We start from the raw sequence: 20,694 nt of genomic DNA on the forward strand, positions 1-20,694 counted from the left end.
GTGTAGAAATGAAGCGTCTTGTCAAAGATTTACCAAGAATATGAAACAATAAATAAATATGAAAATGAAAGTAAAATGGCGCGAAAGCAGAAAGTTCCAAAATGTCTTCCAGCGGTGAAAACTGGAATGTCTACCTTCCACAGTATTTCACCGGTCGACTCAGCAGACAATCCCTCAGCATGATGCTGCCGCTGCAGGAGTCCAGCTGCTCATTCTGTTTATCTCTCTCTCTTTACAACTCAGGAGTTTGAACTGGAATTGTCCTAATAATTGCTGCAAATGTCTCCCATTGCCACTGGTTTGGTTTGAATGGACCTACTCATCTGTTCTTCATTGACTTGTAACAGAATATTGCCGGCTGCCTGTTGGAGGATCAGGACGGTTTGCTGGCAGTGGAAGTTTTCCCAGTTCAGTTGCTAAACTGCTGGATTAACATTTAATCCTGGAATATAATCCCTGTTGTTTTTGGGTTAAATGTAAAGTTAAAGTCCAGATATTGTAAAGAAAAATGCAGACTTTAACTAGACAAATGTTACTCCGGAAGTGACCTGATTATTTTCTGCTCCGCACATTCATCATTTATTTCAGTTCAGTTCAAAAATTCTCATCTGATCCGTTTTTAAAGCCAATAACCCATTAAAACTGTTTGATCAACAAATTGATGTAATGTTGGGAGAGAGAGAGAGAGAAACAGAGAGAGAGAGAGAGAAACAGAGAGAGAGAGAGAGAAACAGAGAGAGAGAGAGAAACAGAGAAACAGAGAGAGAGAGAAACAGAGAGAGAGAGAGAGAAACAGAGAGAGAGAGAAACAGAGAGAGAGAGAGAAACAGAGAGAGAGAGAGAGAGAAACAGAGAGAGAGAGAGAAACAGAGAGAGAGAGAGAGAAAAACAGAGAGAGAGAGGAGATAGAGAGAGAGAGAAACAGAGAGAGAGAGAGAGAAACAGAGAGAGAGAGAAACAGAGAGAGAGAGAGAGAGAGAGAGAAACAGAGAGAGAGAGAGAAACAGAGAGAGAGAGAGAGAAACAGAGAGAGAGAGAGAAACAGAGAGAGAGGAGAGAGAGAAACAGAGAGAGAGAGGAGAGAGAGAAACAGAGAGAGAGAGAAACAGAGAGAGAGAGAAACAGAGAGAGAGAGAGAAACAGAGAGAGAGAGAAACAGAGAGAGAGAGAGAAACAGAGAGAGAGAGAAACAGAGAGAGAGAGGAGAGAGAGACCTCCTTCCTCTCCAGACTGTCATCTCCGCTTGTTTCAGTGTTTAACTCATTAGTGCACATTACATAGATAATAAGAGCAGACCAAACAGGTGTGTGTGTGTGTGTGTGTGTGTGTGTGTGTGTGTGTCAGAGACGGAGTATGAATATATTTCTGAGTAAATATGGAGCAGCGAATAAATCAGCTCTCACACAGAGGAGCGCAGGACAATATGTGCATATTTTAACAAGGCAAGCTCAACATCCACAGTAATTACAGATGGTGTGTGTGTGTGTGTGTGTGTGTGTGATTACTTGTTTCTGTTAATTATATTCATACCGGATGTTTGCGCCCCTCCTGCATGTTTTAACACGCTGAGTCGGATGTCGGGAAGTTTTTGTTTCATCCAACAGATTTAGTGGCTGAGAGGAAAAACCTTCTGATTACCTAGAAACGTGACCCGACCTCCACATTAAGACTTCATTAAAAACTCGTTTCAAATTGCTGCGATTACCATAAAAATGTCAAACATTTAAAGTGAATAAACGAGACGAAACTGTTAGAAGCGCAAATGACATTCGTGATGTGAAAATGATCTGCTGAACTAAAGCATTGAATTAATTTCCTCACTTAATTTCTTTGTAAAATATTTACTGATTTTTCACAGCAACACTTCATTAACCATTTAGAAATATTCGATCCAATTTGCTAATCAATCGAATTTGATTTTGACAAACTTAGTTAAATTTTCTGTCTGAGATTTTGTTCAAAAGTTTTCATCCATGCAGCAAAGACATTATTATTATTATTATCTATCATCCCAACTGAATGTCTGACTGGATTAAAGCAGACTAACTCCCCGTGAGGAGTTTTAACACCTCAGGGAATCGAACCACAGACAACCGGAGGGACACGGTGCGCTGGCTCTGCCTGTCTGTGTGTGTGTGTGTGTGTGTGTGTAAGGTGAAACCTGCTGAGGGAAATTAATCCAAATATTCTTGGATGTCTTATTTAAATATATGGTGTGAAGAGCTTCTAGTCTGTAAGAAAAGAGACACCATGGTGACGTCTCCATGGAGACGTCACCATGGTGACGTCACCATGGTGACGTCTCCATGGTGACATCACCATGGTGACGTCTCCATGGTGACATCACCATGGAGACGTCTCCATGTCACCATGCTGGAGAAGTTCAGTCAGTTCGATCTGACTGAACTTCTCCACAGCTGTTAAGTATGGAGAGACATTTTATTATATTTATATTCTAAAATCTCAGACTGTCCAATCTGAGGTGAAAGGTCATTTTATTTATTTAGCACATTTTCAGCAACCAGGCCATTCAAAGTTCTTCACCTGAATTAGAGGAAATACAAATAAAACAACAAAGCCAAAAGACAAAAAGGAAACAGCTAAAAGCTAAAGCTAAATGTTGCTTCTCCATGTTGGATTCTTGCTCTGGGTTGATCAGGACTCCACAACCCATAAACTTGCAGGAGTTTCTCTACGTCCTGCTCCAATATTTAGACTTTAAAGCTTTAAACCTTAGCTTTAAAGTGTAAAGCTAAATGTTGGTCTAAAGTAATAAAAACTCCGCAATTCATGATCTAACAGGAGCTAGAAGTCGACATTCCTGCCAAGGTTTTCAGAGTCTTTATTCCGATCAGGATGCTTCTGTTTCTGGCTTTGAAAGCTGATACACAATAATACATTTAATGATAATCACAATAATACATGTTCTGCTGCAGGTCGTTTGGTTTGTGAGGAGCAGAAAACTGTTGGTTTGTGCAGTTTGACCCTAGAGAACGAGTCAGCTCTCCGCTGAGGCTCTCGCCTCGTCCTCCTGACAGAAAGGGTTTAATCTGCAGAGTCTTTACTGGGATCACTGGTTGCAGGAGATCCTCCAGTTAAACCCGTGTGAAGCGACGGATCTGGCAGGTTTTACCCAGAATCAAGTGAGGACACAAACCACTGGCTGTGCTGCTCAGTAATTGTTTGCAGAGCGCTCCACATGACTCGTGTTGACCTTTAATTTCAGGCTTTGTGGTGAATCCGTGTGTGTGTGTGTGTGTGTGTGTGTGTGTGTGTGTGTGTGTGTGTTTGGGGAGTGAGTTACTCTCCGGGCGTGCCTGTGCGAGCTGTGTGCCATCGATACTGTTTTTATTGCACCTTGTGCCAAGTGCTAACAGCCGGTACGAGTGGATGCAGCTGCAATTAGCATAATTGAAATAATAATAATGCTGACGAGCGTTGTGAGTGGAGGCAGAGCGTCGCCGTGACGATGGGCCGTCTGGCCGGCCCGCAGCATCCGGTTTAATTGGGATAATGGCTGCTTTAGTGATGCTGCTGCCAGATTCACTCCATGTTTGTTGATTTATTTATTTTTTTTATCGGGTTTTGGGTCAAAATTTGTTTCCAGTAAAAAAAAAATCCAATTTAAAAAGTGCTTCAGATATTTTTCTAAATTAATTACTGAAATTATAATTCCAAGAAATGATTATTTTCTGACTCATTTTTTATGTTCACAGACTAGGTTTGTAATTTTGTAAATAATTTTCTGTACATGGAAGTTTGTTTCATTGAAGATAAACTTCATAAATACTGAAAATAAGTGAAATATTGTTTAAACTGTATTGATGGTTCCAGCTTTAAGGAAAATCTAAAACTTCCCTTTTGCTCCCGGCTGAAGAATGTTGCTCTGACTTATTATGGGATGTCTCTGGATGCTGAACCTGGAGGGCTTATGGGTCCGAACAGAAAGAATGAAAACTGTTCATCTGTGGCGGCGCAGTGTATCCCACGTAAGGAGGCGTTGGTCACAGGTTCGAGTCCCGGCATGGTGACCTTTGCCCCCTGACCCATCCCTCTCAAATAGACTTGAGCCAATAAAGCTGCTCAGCCTCAGTGACTCAACTCAATTTGAATCCTTCTGCCACTGAAAGGAGAGAAAAATCATTTATTTATAGTCCAACCTCTTTCCTCAAAGTTTTGCACAAATACTTTATGAAAATGTGAAAAAGTTTGTCAGTGTTTTGCAAATTTATTGAAAGTAGAAATCAGATCTGCATAAGTTTTCCGAGTCTCTGCTGAATACTTTGCTGCTCCAGCTTCCAGTCTGACTCCCCTAACGGCCGGTTGGGTCCGTTCTGCTTCGGTTCAGAGACGTCTGTCGGCCATTTTCAGATTTCACCAGACAGTCAATCTTTGTTTCATGAGACCAAAAATATCTGGTTTCTCCTGGTCTGATGGTTGCTCAGGGTTTCTGTCAGGAGCCTCTTTGGTCGGGCCGCTGCCGTCTTTCTGTTCTGCTCTAGTTGGAGAAACAGTTTGAAAAGCCCGTCAGTCCAGTGGAACCAGAACTGAAGGTTTGTTCTGGTCAGTTGTATAAGATAGGGTCTTTTGGTTTCCAGTATTCTAGTGGACCCTGTGATGTTGGTGTGTTCGCCTGGGAGATGCATCTTTGTACCTCGATCACGTCGTCATGGTGACGTTTCAACTGGCTTCAACTTCCATGTTCAGCTGCTGCCACAGGTTCTGATCGGAGAAAAAAATAAAATGCATCTGTGTTACATGAAGTGATTTGTAAGAACATTAAAATAGAAATAAACACAATTAACAATCATGACAAACCTGAACTGGGAGCTGATGGTTGAGCTGAAGGCCCAGGTCAATCTCCTGCTTTCTGGAAACACTGGAGTTCGTCTCCCAGTGTTGACCTGTTCGTCTCCCAGTGTTGACCTGTTCGTCTCCCAGTGTTGACCTCTTCGTCTCCCAGTGTTGACCTCTTCGTCTCCCAGTGTTGACCTCTTCGTCTCCCAGTGTTGACCTCTTCGTCTCCCAGTGTTGACCTCTTCGTCTCCCAGTATTGACTTGTTCGTCTCCCAGTGTTGACCTCTTCGTCTCCCAGTGTTGACCTCTTCGTCTCCCAGTATTGACCTCTTCGTCTCCCAGTATTGACTTGTTCGTCTCCCAGTGTTGACCTCTTCGTCTCCCAGTATTGACTTGTTCGTCTCCCAGTGTTGACCTCTTCGTCTCCCAGTGTTCACCTCTTCGTCTCCCAGTATTGACCTCTTCGTCTCCCAGTGTTGACCTCTTCGTCTCCCAGTGTTGACCTGTTCGTCTCCCAGTATTGACTTGTTCGTCTCCCAGTGTTGACCTCTTCGTCTCCCAGTGTTGACTTGTTCGTCTCCCAGTGTTGACCTCTTCGTCTCCCAGTGTTGACTTGTTCGTCTCCCAGTGTTGACCTCTTCGTCTCCCAGTATTGACTTGTTCGTCTCCCAGTGTTGACCTCTTCGTCTCCCAGTGTTGACCTCTTCGTCTCCCAGTGTTGACCTCTTCGTCTCCCAGTATTGACTTGTTCGTCTCCCAGTGTTGACCTCTTCGTCTCCCAGTGTTCACCTCTTCGTCTCCCAGTGTTGACCTGTTCGTCTCCCAGTGTTGACCTCTTCGTCTCCCAGTGTTGACCTCTTCGTCTCCCAGTGTTCACCTCTTCGTCTCCCAGTGTTGACCTGTTCGTCTCCCAGTGTTGACTGGAAATGCTTAGCAGGAAAATAAAGACGGGCTGCACAGTGGCGCAGTCGGTAGAGCTGTTGCCTTGCAGCCAGAAGGTTCTGGGTTTGATTCCCGGTCCGGGGTCTTTCTGCATGGAGTTTGCATGTTGGGTTCTCTCTGGGTACTCCAGCTCCCTCCCACAGTCCAGAAACATGACTGTTGGGTTAATTGGTCTCTCCAAATTCTCCTTAGGTCCTGTCCAGGTGACCCGTCCAGGTGACGCCGCCTCTCGCCCGGAACGTTAGCTGGAGGCAGCAGCACCTCCCGACCCCACAGGGGACAAGAGTGTTAGGAAATGGATGGATGGAAAATAAAGACATCTGTGGTCTGAGAACGGGTCAGAAGTCAGAACCGCAATGTGACCTACAGAATGACATGTTTACTCCTAACTGAGCCTGGTTCTGGTTCTGGTTCTCCTGGAGCTTTCTTCGTGTTAAAGAGGGGTTCTTCCTCTCCACTGTCGCCCTCTGCTGGTTTTCTTCAGATCTTAGCTACTGGACCGCTGTACCCTAACCCCTAACTGCTGTATCGGGTCTGACAGGAGCAGGGCTGAGGTTTGGTGCCGGACCGGGTCGGCTTGTTTCCTCTGGTCTCCTTCGGTTCTGGATTGGAGCCGGCTGGTGGAGGATCAGAGGAACTGGTCAGGACACGACTTTGTTGTTATTTCTGATCCGTTCTCATGGTTCTGATGATCCTGATTAGAACCGGCTGGTTCTTCTGTGACCTGAACGGGTCGCACAGTGACGACCTTCCTGAAACTCAGACGGATTATTTAGCTTCACCTGATTAAAACTGCAGCCGTGTTGGGACAAGTCCGAGCTTCAGGGCTGTTTATAAAAGATAAAAAAGATGAAATGTAGCTCAACGTGTCTCTGCCTAATAATAAGTTCTTATTGTTAGTCCCTTCCTAATTATCTGATATGGGTGTTCTCATATATGAACTTATTAATATACTTATTACTTACTAATGATCAGTAATAGGTCTGATCAGATGTGGATGGTTTAATTTCATGATAAATCTTAAAGAAATCAGAAAAATCTGTGATTTATCATCAAAACCTGAACTTTTCTCTCCTCAGCAGAATAATAAACAGGAAACGTTCAGATTTACCTGAGACCTGCTTCAGCATATTTCATAAAAATAACCGTCATGATTAATGATTGCAGCTGAGCCAATTTCCTCTCAGATGTTTAAGGATTTATTGCTCCCATTGTTTCCAGTGTGAAGCTGGAGGAGGCTGCTGGTTGTACTGGCAGACAGGTGTGAAGCTGCTTTTTCACACAGGAACACACTGATTTCATTTGATGTTGGAAGTGTTGAAGTCATGGCCGCCGTCTTTCTGCTGCTGTTATTTTTATCTCGACACTCGGCGGCTCTTATTCCCAGCGAGCCTCCATTAAAACGGCCAAACGCACCTGAGCTGCCGCTCCGCCTGGAGTTCCTCTGCAGCCTCTCCACTCTGCGTCCGGCGGGCCAAACGCTGGGAGTCAGGAGAATTCGCTTTCAACCAACCGGCCTGCAAATGAGGCATTAAGCATCGGTAATGGAGGCTCAGAAAGGTCAGGGCTGTATTAATCTGCCGTCTGGGGAAAACTCCCCCGAGCCAGGAAGCAACGGGAGAGCCGGCCGGCAACTTTCCAAAAACAAACCCAGAGCATGAATAAATATTTCTCCGTGATCTGGCGTTTTATTGATCATGAAGTGTTTTAGGAAATGAGATTGATGTGAAAATATTTGGCTGCTGTTTGGAGCGTTTTCCCCTGTTGGCTCTGAGTTCCTGCCAGCAAAGGTCAGAGGTCGCCTCCTGCAGGAACATCGACCTGAAGCTCATTTTACACAGGCTTTAAATCACCGCTTAGATGACCTTCTGACCCCAGTGATTTTTACATCATTAATAAGAAGAGAAATATTTGCTTAAGGAGTTTAATTTTCATATTTAAATTTTTTTCAGATGTTGATTTTTGCATGAGTTGAATTTTTGGAGAATTGATCAATATTCTCTTCCTTAAAACAGGAAATGAGTTCATTGTGTTTCTTCTGTCACTTTTGAACTAAATAATTAACTATCTTCTCCACAGTTTGGTTTTGTGAGCTCAAATTCACCTTTTTCACTGTAAAATCCTCTGTGACTTTAAAACAGCAAGATCTGCTCTGATTGGTCCAAAGTGGGGCGTTAGGTCAGCTGCTGTCTGGTCCAGGTGCGTTCAGGAGCGAACAGTCCTTTTATTCTCCATAACCTGATTTTATATCATTTAATTGGACCAGATACATTTCCAGTAATAATGAACATAGTTGATCTTTTTGTCCTTAACAGCCTGCCGTAGACGGTGCAGCAGCGTCTCTCTTTCAGCTTCTGATTAAATCCTCCTTTATCGCCTGTGATTAATGTTTTCTTGTGTTTCTCAGAGTTTTCATGTAGAATCACACATAATTTCACAACAATTAGCCGACTTCATGTAGAGACACGTTTGCTGATGTCAAAGTGAAAATGAGATGAGAGTCAGTGTCGTCATAATGAAGATGAGTTCTAGAAAAGACTCAGCGATCCATTCAGTGTGTCGAAGCAGGACGCATCCAGAACACGCAGGGTGTCGACCCACCAGACGTTCAGATCTGTTGAATTAAACCTGGTTACTGCAGATTTGTCAGACCTGAAGTCAGGATGAAACCAGAAAGCTACAACCTGCTGACTGTAGCTGCAGGTCCGCCATGTTTGATGAGAGCCCTCAGACTGTTGTTGTGTGTTTCAGCGGCGTTGGGCTGGCCCGGGCCCACTTTGAGAAGCAGCCTCCATCCAACCTGAGGAAGTCCAACTTCTTCCACTTTGTGCTGGCGCTGTACGACCGGCAGGGCCAGCCGGTGGAGATCGAGCGGACCTCCTACATAGACTTTGTGGAGAAAGACAAGGTAACTTTGGATTCACTGTTTGGACTTCATGCTGCATTTCTGAACATTATCTGGCGACTTCTGCTATGCAAAACTTACTTGAAGACTATTCCTGACCACAGTGTCCCCCATGACCCAGGTTATGATTAACCCGGCTCCAACATGGCTCTGGGGCTCAATATAACCCATAAGCGTTTCCTGGATCCCCAGGGTTTGGGGATGAAGGTGAGCTGGTGAGGGCAGTGAGATTGGCTCCAACATTCAGGTTATTTCAGGTCCAGCTCCGTGTTCCTGAACGCAGCAGCCCCACCCAGCAGGATGACGTTACTTGGCTCCTGCTGAAATGTTCTGGAGGGCCCAAAACTTCCAGAACTTCTGACATTCCTGAGCTAGAAAGCCCAGCAGACCTGCAGAGGAGTCTGTGAGGAGCTGGATCAAGACCCATTTAGACAAGGAACAGATCCTAAATTGAATTTTCCTGGCTGATTGGTGCAACCTTCAGTTTTCCTCCCTGTAAAGGAATCCTGACGTTTTCCCATCAGTGTGAACGTTTCTCTGCTGCCTCTCAGTGAAGCCAGAGTCGCCCTAACATCCAGGCAGGTTCGAGCTGTTTGTTCTTTGATCTGCCGCCAGCTGGCACCAACTTTGTCCGCCCACTCGCTCACCTCGGCTTTGACCTCTAGTCTCTCGGCCCTATGCACTGGGACTGGGCCAACGTCACAGGCACGGTTGGCATCGCACGGCCGAGCGGTGAGGCTCTGACGCGGGAGGAGAGAAATAAAATGGGGAATAAATGTTGGGACGAAGGAGAGCAGAAGGTCAGGAAGGCAGGGAAAGGACAGCAGTATCCAAATATATTCCAACTCTGTGTCAGTGTTGCTTGATCTGATGAAGCTGTGCAGGGCCCTCAGTCCAGCTTCCTCCAGAACTGAGGGCCAAAAACTGGTCCAGGCTGCATGAAGGGAGTCCGAACATCGACTCAGTTCATTCATTATTTCAAATTCTCGTCCGATCAGTTTTCTGAAACATAAAGTTTGTCCCATCGCAGTGATTCCTGCAGGCTCCATTACATGAATTTTCCCAAATCTCAGAAAACGTGGTTTCCAGGAGAAATGATTCCTCAGTGTCACACTAATCTGATCAGTAACCCTGACCTTAACCCTTGACCCTGAACCCAGACCCTGATATGGTCCAGACTTGGTGTGAGATGCTTACAGCAGGATTTCTGCTTCTGTTTGGCAGGAATATAACGGAGAAAAGACCAACAACGGGATCCACTATCGCCTCCAGCTGCTCTACAGCAACGGTAAGTCCAGCAGAACCTGCCGAGGTCCAGTTGGAACAGACACATTATTTCCCAGCACGAGTGAATCGGTCTAATCAAGCTTTGGTTCTGGTTCTTTGGGCCTGCATATTTTACTGAATGTCTCTGTTAAGTCAAGTTTTCATGGATGGTGGTTTTGGTCGGGTTCTGCTGTTTAAGATGACAGTCTGTTTAAACTCACTGTGTGCATGAAGCACTACAGGAATCATTTCCTGGAATAACAGAATGTCAACAAAACTCGTCTAGTTGCACTGAATCTAAGTTTTTGGTATCACTTCATTTGACGGGTTGTGCATGAGACTGACATGACACATAAACATGAATAAGTTTTCATTAATATTTATGAATTTTGTCATAAAGGGTCATTCAGTAAATAATGACACTTTTAATGCAAAGTTGACATTATTCAAAATGTCTATGACAACTTGACATTAACCAAGAGTCATAATTTGTCATAAATATGTAATAATAGTTTCCAATTGTCAAAACTTAAAATGTTGTTAGTCTAACTGTGACAGTCATGAGGTTGTTATAATTGTGACATTAATATTTTCCCTTAAACATTGAACTTGTTACAGGTGTCATTAAGTGGTAATAGAGCGTCAAATGCTTTAATAACACAGTCATTAACACACTGGACTACTTATAACTACCATCATAACTGTAGAACAAACCCTTTGTACATTGGAATTAAACTAAAGATAACTTGTTCTTCAGAGGGTTTAACGTCTGGTCAGTATGTTGTTACTCTGAAATGCTGATTGAAAAACTAAAACAGAATTACTTATTCTGTAACTTAAGAAAATAGGTTCTTTCAACAGTAACATTTTTACTCTAATTGTTTCAGCCATCGTAATAGTCTTCCTCTAACGCTCTGACAACAGGAGATCTTCTCACAGCTGCTGTTACAATTTTTTGAGTCTAATTGACCCATAAAAAGCGTCACAATTTTAAAGGCTTGTCTTGCTTTCTTTGGTCCAATACTGATACTAGCACAATATTCACTGCCAGTGAATTTTACATCCAACAGTCCACATCCAGTATGTAAGTTGGTTGCTTAAATTCTGTCTATCAGTTTTAGATACTGAAATGTCTCCCCATGAGCAACAGTCATAGACAACATGCAAGATACACATAAAACAACCCAGACTTCTAAAAATCCTATGTAGTTGCATGTTATTCAAGCTGCAGTATGTAACTTTAATAAAAATGTTTTCTCCATATTTGTTAAAGCTGCCACCATGTTGTGACAGTTTGTTATGAGACAGATAATCTGTGAAAAGATCAATCTCCTCCCTGAACTACTGTTAGCTAAAGTAATGCACCGTTCTGACCAAAAACAACCAATGAGAACCAGGAGGAGGGTCTTAGCGCTGTCAATCATCCTCATTCACTCACTGCTAAATGTGCTAATGGTGGAGAAACAACTTATTGTTACAGGAAAAATGTTTATCTGCCGTCATTGGTTGCTATGCTAACCAGACTGAGCATTCACAACAGGCTATGCTAGCTGCAGCATGGGGATGAGCAGCACCACATGAGATGGTGATTGACAGCACTAAAACTCTCCTGTCTCTGATTGGTCATTTCTAGTACTGGGAGAAAGCAGAGGAAATAGATTTTTCACAGATTACCTCTCATACCAGACTGTCACAACATAAAGACAGTTTTAAAAATATGTTGAAAAAATATATATTTATGTAAAAGTTACAAACTGCAGCTTTAATTTCACTTAGGAGAGGACGGGTCAGGAGGGACGTGGGTTAGAGCTGCTGCTGACTGATTCATCTGTTAAGTGATAAAAGGCACAAGGAATAAGTTAAATAGATGAATATGTTGGTAATTTCTTTCCTTAATTCATTAAATGCTAGTGAAATGGAGGCAAACAGTAGTTTGTAGCTAAGCTAACTATGCTAAATGGTTGATAATCTCATACAGTCTACTCACCTCTCAGAGAAAAACTGGGTTATAAGTTAACACTCGTCTTTCTCCCTCTCTATTATCATTTTTCTTAGCAGCATAGTAACAGCCACAGTCGTTCTTGTCTTCCACTGTCTGCTGCTGAACAGCGTCACAGTCAAGGCCAAGCAGGAACGATCCATTTCATGCAGATCCAGGGGGGTGCAGGGCAAATATGGATGTGTGTTTTTTGGTCTGGGAGGGGTGACATTACATTTTTACTGCTAAAAACAATTTTAGAAAACACAATATGATTAATTTTGTAATTGACAGGGGCCCAATTTTTAAAAATTTCTATGAAAAAGAAAATTATTTTGTGGAGGGCCCCCAGTCGGTCAGGGGCCCTTAGAATTCTCCAAGCGTTTCCCCCCTGTGCGGCGCCCCTGCTGACGGGACAACCCCCTCTTCTCGGCGCTCCGACCGTAACGTCCGCCTTGACCACAGGAGGTTAAATGCATCAGATGTATTTTTAAGGATTTTTGCCTTTAATGGTCTTTATTTGACAGGAAGATGGTTGAACTGTGGCAAAAGTCAACAGGCCAGGACTCGAACCCATGATGGCAGAGTCGAGGACTGGGGCCTCCAAGCAGGGGTCACACTCTGACCCTGTCAGTCCAGGTGTCTTCCACCTTCCCCCTGGATGTTGTCCACCCACTTTGGTCCCTGGGCCAGTTTGAACCCATCCAGAACCAGAACCAGGCTTTGTTGTGAGGTCAAAGGTCTTCCATGATGTGAAACGTTTGAAGACTTTTCTCAGAGCTGGTGAAGAGAAAGGAAACCAGGAAAGATCTGATGAGTTGGTTCTGATCCAGTCACCCTCAGATCATCAGAGCAGTTTGAGGGATGCTGGCGGTTCCTCTGTGGACCGGCGGTTGGTTCTCCTGGTTTCTGTCTGACGTCAGGCCGGCAGCTGAAAGAACCTCAGGCAGGTTTTTATCTTTGGTTTCTGCTGAACAAACTGAACCACAATAAGCCCAAATTCAGCCTTTTTGAGCAGCTGAGATTTGCAGCATGGATTGATGAAGTCGAGTTAATGATCGCCGTTTTCCCAGGTGAGGCAGTGCGACTCACATGATTTAAGATGCGTATTAAAGGTCACCTCAGCTGAGCAGTTTAAAGTCTGGAAAAAGTTTCTCATTATTAGAGCTGCAGACATCTGGAATGTGTGACGGAGCAGACTGGTCCGTCCATCGCGTGGTCCGGGGATCCTGGCTGATTGGAAACACTCGGCTCGGCCCGCGCCGGCCAGGTCCAGACCCCCGCAGAAGACCCGCATAAAGTGGGACATAAAGGAGCGTTTTTCTCCTCGGGCCAATAAATCCCCGTAATACGCAGTGGCGGATTAGCGTGGTACGGAGGTAATTGACCTCATCTGCAACCGGGATGGATAGACGCCATTTAGGCTGCAGAGCGAGGAGTGAATCATGTCAATTAGAAAGCAGAGAAGAAGAAACAACCCAAACTACGAGGCGGCGCAAACCCATTTCTTCCAGTACAATTAGAGGCGCCGCACCGCTAACAGGTGTTCCCGGCAATTTTCCTCCTCCGCCCCATGTCGCGTTGGTGTCACATTTACGCCCCGATGCATCGCTAATAAAACACAAGCAGTCCTGATTGATATTTAATATGTCTGAGAGCGAGGACTCCTCGATCTGGTGGAGGCAGCGGGGGGCAGAGAGGGGGGAGGTAGGGAGGGAGGGGGCGGAGAGGCAGAGAGGGGGGGAGGGTGGCGGCCGCCTATAAATAATGATAAACCGCTGCAGCATCGCTAATGCTGCGGGGGCAGTGAGGGTAACACAGCAGCAACTGGCAGATTGTTGCAGCGTTTCAATACAAAATGTTATCAGGACTCAGTTTGTTGCAGGACATCTGCACACATGTATTCATGTATTCATGTGTTCATGTATTCATGTGTTGATGCTGTGTCAGCTCCCAGAACGTTTGGTTTCATTTTTCTCTTTTTTTGCTTTTTGGGTTTTCAGGAATCCGAACCGAACAGGATCTTTACGTCCGGCTCATCGACTCTATGACCAAACAGGTGAGACGGCCGACTAACACACCTGTCTAACACATCCAGCTAACACACCTGGCTAACACACCTAGCTAACACATCCAGCTAACACACCTGGCTAACACACCTGGCTAACACACCTGGCTAATACACCCGGCTAACACACCTAGCTAACACACCTGGCTAACACACCCGGCTAACACACCTGGGTAACACACCCGGCTAACACATCCAGCTAACACACCCGGCTAACACACCTGGGTAACACACCTAGCTAACACACCCGGCTAACACATCCAGCTAACACACCTGGGTAACACACCTAGCTAACACACCTAGCTAACACACCCGGCTAACACATCCAGCTAACACACCTGGGTAACACACCTAGCTATCACACCCTGGCTAACACACCTAGCTAACACACCCGGCTAACACACCTGGGTAACACACCTAGCTAACACACCCTGGCTAACACACCTAGCTAACACACCTAGCTAACACACCCAGCTAACACACCCTGGCTAACACACCTAGCTAACACACCTAGCTAACACACCCTAGCTAACACACCTAGCTAACACACCCTGGCTAACACACCTAGCTAACACACCCGGCTAACACACCTGGGTAACACACCTAGCTAACACACCTAGCTAACACACCCTGGCTAACACACCTGGGTAACACACCTAGCTAACACACCTAGCTAACACACCTAGCTAACACACCCTGGCTAACACACCTAGCTAACACACCCTGGCTAACACACCTAGCTAACACACCTAGCTAACACACCCTGGCTAACACACCTAGCTAACACACCCGGCTAACACACCTAGCTAACACACCTAGCTAACACACCCTGGCTAACACACCTAGCTAACACACCTAGCTAACACACCTAGCTAACACACCTAGCTAACACACCCTGGCTAACACACCTAGCTAACACACCCTGGCTAACACACCTAGCTAACACACCTAGCTAACACACCCTGGCTAACACACCTAGCTAACACACCCCTAATAGAGCATAATGGTGACTGGAGCACCATCCGGTGCTCCAGTCACCATTATGCTCTATTATCTATGAAGCAAACGATAAACTCATCAAACTTCAGGATGAGTTTGATGTTGGTTTTTGACTAAATTACGTTTATCGTTTGCTTCAGGATGTTTTTCTGGTTCAGCTGCTGAAATGTTTTATTCTGAGACTCACCTGGCAGCTTTTACCGCATTCTCACCTGAACTCACTGCATCTGCAGAGAATCGATTCTCATCTCAGTCAGTTGTAGCAGAAGCGACTGCAGCATCATGAGCTGACTGGTTGAACTTTAACCTCCATCCAACTGTAATTTTAACTGGGTCGTATTTTTATGTCTATTAAACTAAAAACATATAAATACCTAGTCTTATTTGGATGAGGATATTTTTACTCAGGTTTTGGTTCGTGTCACATCTGCAGGACTCAGAATGATCCCGCGTCTTCATCCTCCTCTTCCTCTTTAGTTCCTCTTGCTCCGGCCTGCAGCTCTGATGCGTTTTCCTTTCCAGTTGGTGTAACTTGGTCCTGCAGGTTTTCCCATTTTTCCAGTTTTCACTCAGAACCCCTTGTGGAATGTCAACCTGTGAACGACTTTTCCTCTTCCTCCTCCTCCTCATCTTCACTGCCAGCAGAAAATGTTTCCAGTCAGCCCGACCTCCCATCAGCTGCTCTTCCTTCATTTTTATGCTTCAGCAACTTTATTGTCGGCTCAGTTGCCCTCAAACCAAACTCTACATGAATGTTTCCAAACAAGCTTTAGTGATTATCGTCACAATTCGTCTGGACAAAATCCAGAAAAACAAACGTTGTTGAGGTTTTCCTGAACTGAGTGACGTTTCATGTGTCCATCTGCTGCTCCAGTCAGGATTCAGCCTCTCCTCAGAGCCACACATTTCAAATGAAGCCAAGGCTTCATGTCTTGATATGTGGACTATCTTCCTGACACAGAGTGTGTTTCACGGAGAGCGCAGCCTGAACGCCTCATGAGCTGCTGCTTTCCACCATTTTCATTCAGCTAAAGTCAAATCTCAATCAGAGTAAAAAGCCTTTGATAAGAATGTGACTGAAGCTGTTTGATCGCCTGAATCTGTCAGGATCTTTGGTGGTTTGACGCATCATGACAGATTTTTGAAAATGAAACTGACGATCTGTTTTTGTGTATTTATTTCTTGTTTTTTTCTGTGTCCTGTCCTCCCTGTTGGTTGATCCCAGCTGTGTCTAGTTTTCCTGATTACCCTCCCTGTGTATTTAAACCCACCTGTGTCCTTTGTCTCTTGTCGGGTCCTCGTCTAATGTCAGTTGTTGTCTCATGTCTCGGCTCTCCAGTAGAACTGCTAAGTCCTGGTTAGCGTTAGCTCTCGTTTTTCAGTCGTCTGTGCATCAGTTGCTACCGGTAATTAGCTGTGTGCTAATCTCTCTGCAGTGCCGCCTGTGTTGGACTGTTTGAGCTTTCATCATTAAATTCATCATTTCCTCTATAACCTGGGTTCATCCTCACCACCTCTCATTCTCCAAATCATGACAGAAATGATAACATTTTTGCAACTTTTGTTTTAAATAAAAGAAATTAGTACAAATAAATTTATTACAAAATAAAAGAAACAGACATTACAAGTGTCACGTTTCCATGTTAGAACTAAGTGCTTTTAGTAGTAATATCGACAGTTTGCTATTTATTAGAGGTGTGCCGATCGATCGGTCACCGATCATAATCGGGCCGATTTTCGTGAAAAAGTGCATGATTGGTGATCGGCGATCATTGGCTCTTGTTGCCGATACCGATCATCTCATTTCCAACCTGCCTGTGCAGCTGGTCTCCTCTTTCCTTCACTCTGCGCAAACGCGCAGCAACAAATCCTAAGCGATGTGGAACTATAACCACTGAGTGAATGGGGAAGTTTGCGTGTTGTGGGGAAAATTGAAGCAGGTCAAAATGCATCAACACAACGAAGCTAATATGGCATAAAAACAATGAGATACTTGACGGAGTTTGGCTACATCGAGGCTCACTGCAGTAAAAAAGACATATGGAGGATCAGACAGCAGGTAAAGCAGCGCACAGCTACAAACACTCACCTGGATTAGCATGACGGTCAGAAAGCTAAACAAATAACCTGGAAAATTATTTAAGTCTTCGAGCTGCGATGTCAGACGCTGGTTCTGCTCTCCTGTTGAACCGCTGCTACGCTACAGGTAGTAATATCTGACAGACGGAGCTTCGCTTCTGCTCCACCTGGTAGTGACTCTCACACCGAACCTGCTTAAAGCTGCAGCATCTAACCTAAAAAAATACATTTTAGATTCGTATTAAAACTTTAGTTGTCCTAACATGAGACAGATAATCTCTGAAAAAATAATCGATCTCCTCCCTGATCTGCATAATTACTCCGCTCAGTCAGAAACAGCCAATCAGAGCTAGCAGTAATCAGCTAGCCGCCATGCTAACAGGAAGTTTTCATTCAGTAACTCTGGATTGTTTATTGTAATGGATCCTGTTTTTGCCTTTGAATGTTAAGTTTTATACTTGAACTTTTTGGCAATGTTGAGAGGTTTTATTTTGGCTCTTTGCATTATTTAGCCTCTTCAGAGCCTTCATATGTTATCAGTCTGTTAAAGATAGTATTATCAATAGCAGTACAATTTGCACAAAGCCTGTTTTGTTTAGTTTTCTTCTTGAAAAAAGTTATTAAAAACAAGTTTTTGTCTAAATTAAGGTGAATTCATGGTTCCTTTTTCCACATAATGTAACCGGTAGGGTTTATGATAAAAAATAAATAAATAATAATTATGTGATCGGTATCGGTGATCGGTATCGGTGTATCGGCCATCATGGGTGATCGGTATCGGTATCGGCAGGAAAAAACCTGATCGGCACATCTCTACTATTTATTAATGTTGCCTCCAAACTTAGCAGATGGAAAATATTGTATTGAAACATAAAGTCTGACTTCAACAGGAACTGGTTCTGAAGCGTTCATGGTTTTCATTAGTCCTGGTTCTTCATTCGGTCAAGAATCTAAACTTTGGTAGAAAATAATATTTCTGTCATGATTTGCAGTTTCAGAGGTTTGGACCCAAAAGCAGAGAGATAGAGGCAGTTTGATGATTTAATGAAGATCGCCAAAGAGTACAAAAGTCCAGGCAGCACAGGTGAGCACTGAAGCTAGAAACTCAAACACTGGTAGCACTGGAAAACTACAAGGGTCAGTATGAATACAAGCAATAATCAATGGAATGAGACAAACTGGGATCAATGAAGGGCAAGACATGCAGACCAGGGACTAAAATAACCATAAACACACAGAAATCCACATCCTGAAAAAAATTATAAAAAGTAACTGAATAAAAGTAATTAGGTACGAAGGAAGGGACTGAATTTCTAGTTTTAAACTCACGATTTTTCTATTCAGGCCCAACAGAACCAAAGAGCCTTAGTCCCATTGGCCAGCGCCACTTCAAGTCAGCTGTTGATTGGCTGATTGGCCGTGGGGGCAGGAACCAACACACACCCCAACCAAACCAACACACACACCAACCAAACCAACACACACCCCAACCAAACCAACACACACACCAACCAAACCAACACACACCCCAACAAAACCAACACACACCCCAACAAAACCAACACACACCCCAACAAAACCAACACACACACCAACCAAACCAACACACACACCAACAAAACCAACACACACCCCAACAAAACCAACACACACCCCAACAAAACCAACACACACCCCAACAAAACCAACACACACACCAACCAAACCAACACACACACCAACAAAACCAACACACACCCCAACAAAACCAACACACACCCCAACAAAACCAACACACACCCCAACCAAACCAACACACACCCCAACAAAACCAACACACACCCCAACCAAACCAACACACACACCAACACCGCCGTCTCTGCTTTGTCTGCATGTCACGGATCGATGAGCCGAGCTGCTCCAGCCGATCAATAATTACTAATAGGGCACCGTGACGACATGCTGGAGACAAGAATCCTGACACACACACCCCACAGTGACAAACACACACTTTGCTCCCACCTTCACCTCCTGGAGAAGACCCCTGATTGGTCGACATTCCTCAAATTTTCTCCTTAGTGTCAGAAAACTCAGATTGTTTTCACTTACCATGAAATAAAGCAGAAATGTGAAATACAGACCTAAACATGACCCCAATGACCCAAACTCTCTAAAGACACTTGGCGCTGCTTGGACCCAGAGTCCGGGTTCACATGGACCATCAGAACCTCCCAGGTCCAGAATTGGACACCAACTCAGTGAGATGTTCTGGAACATCTTGTCCATCCTTTCTTTTAGTGATGAATGTAAATGCTGACAATTAGCCTTAGCTGCTACATGTTTAGCCTTGAGATGCCATTTTAGACTAGCATAGCTTCTGATAGGCTAACTATCAGCGCCACCAGCGGCAGACATTACGATGAAGCTGCTAAGGAGCGTCAAGGTGTTTCCACCAAAGCAACTCCTGATGCGGCCGCATGCCGTCCGCTCTGGTCCAGAGCAACAGAGCAGGATCAATAACGCTCAACTAGTCGTTATGCTAAATGTATCGTCCCCCAGGGACATGCGTGTGTGTGTGTGCATGAGGTTTGTTTCCAACGGTGGATGAGGTAGTGGGAGGTCAGAGAAGGAGAACTCACTCACACACACAGGTTCCCAATCTTAACACTGACTCCCTGGGAAGGATGAGGGAGGGTAGGAGTGTCCGTCCTGATCAGCTGATAAGAATTGTGGTTCTGGTTCTGTGGGCAGAGCAGTCATCTTGTGTCCAGAAGGTTGTAGGGTTGATTTCAGCCTCTGACCAAAACACCAAGCAGCATTTGGCTCCAGAGCAAAACGTCAACGGAGACTCTGAGGTTGAGGAAGTGATGCAATCATGGAGCTTTGCAGGGGGGAAATCTAAACCCTGCAGGACAGGACTCTGTCCCCTGAGGACCGGGTGGGACATCTGGCCTGGACAGCTGTTGAGTCGGGACTCTTTTGTGTCCCAGTAAACTGGTTTATTCCCAGATGAAAGTGGTTTGAATGAAACAGCAGTGTTAGAGAAATGTTCTTCCTGTCAGAAGTGACCTGCGTGTCCCGCTTGTGTTTCTGCAGCCGATCTTGTACGAAGGTCAGGACAAGAACCCAGAGATGTGCCGCGTCCTCCTCACCCACGAGATCATGTGCAGGTAAGAACTGGCAGCCAGGTGAGCGTCTACAGGTGAGACATCGCCCTGCGGCACCTGCAGGTGATGATGAGCTGCAGCTACCATCAACATCTGGAACAGCACCAAGTTCTGGTGAAGGGTTTCATTGGCCGGTTTGGTCGGTTGTTTCTGGACATTAACGTCTCTAAAACCAAACGATATTAATTGATTTTAGAAAGAATCCGCCTTGCTCCAGGTTTTATTCAGATTGTTCAAGTTATAAATATCTTGGAACAATTATCAATAACCCCTTAACCTTTGAGGTCAAAGCAGATGCAATCTGTGCTACGGCTCAGCAGCGCTCGCATTTTACCAGAAATGAAGGAGTTTTAATGTTCACATTGTTTTTATGAAACTAAAACAAAACTAAAACTTGAATAGCCCTGTTAGCTTAGCTATGCAGGGGTGTAATTTAGCACCCACCACTGGCCAAATGCGGGTAAAAGTATGACGAGGGGTGTAAATTTGAGCAATGTTGCAGCTTGAACAGAAA

The 20,694-nt window shown here is 44.5% G+C and overlaps 1 protein-coding gene across 6 annotated transcripts in view; it reads left to right on the plus strand.

Moving 5' to 3' along the window:
* LOC106911428 (transcription factor COE3-like) overlaps positions 1 to 20,694 on the plus strand; it is a 114,514-nt gene that overhangs the window by 5,512 nt on the left and 88,308 nt on the right. For all 6 annotated transcript variants that reach the window (XM_088009314.1, XM_088009317.1, XM_088009316.1 and 3 more), the window contains exons 2-5: positions 8,491 to 8,647; positions 9,869 to 9,932; positions 13,892 to 13,947; positions 20,110 to 20,183. In XM_088009314.1, the coding sequence (XP_087865440.1) occupies positions 8,491 to 8,647; positions 9,869 to 9,932; positions 13,892 to 13,947; positions 20,110 to 20,183 (351 nt within the window). The remainder of the gene's footprint in view (positions 1 to 8,490; positions 8,648 to 9,868; positions 9,933 to 13,891; positions 13,948 to 20,109; positions 20,184 to 20,694) is intronic.

Source organism: Poecilia mexicana, unplaced genomic scaffold, assembly GCF_051168715.1.
Source record: "Poecilia mexicana isolate PSO_F unplaced genomic scaffold, ASM5116871v1 scaffold_10, whole genome shotgun sequence".
In the NCBI taxonomy this organism is placed as follows: domain Eukaryota; kingdom Metazoa; phylum Chordata; class Actinopteri; order Cyprinodontiformes; family Poeciliidae; genus Poecilia; species Poecilia mexicana.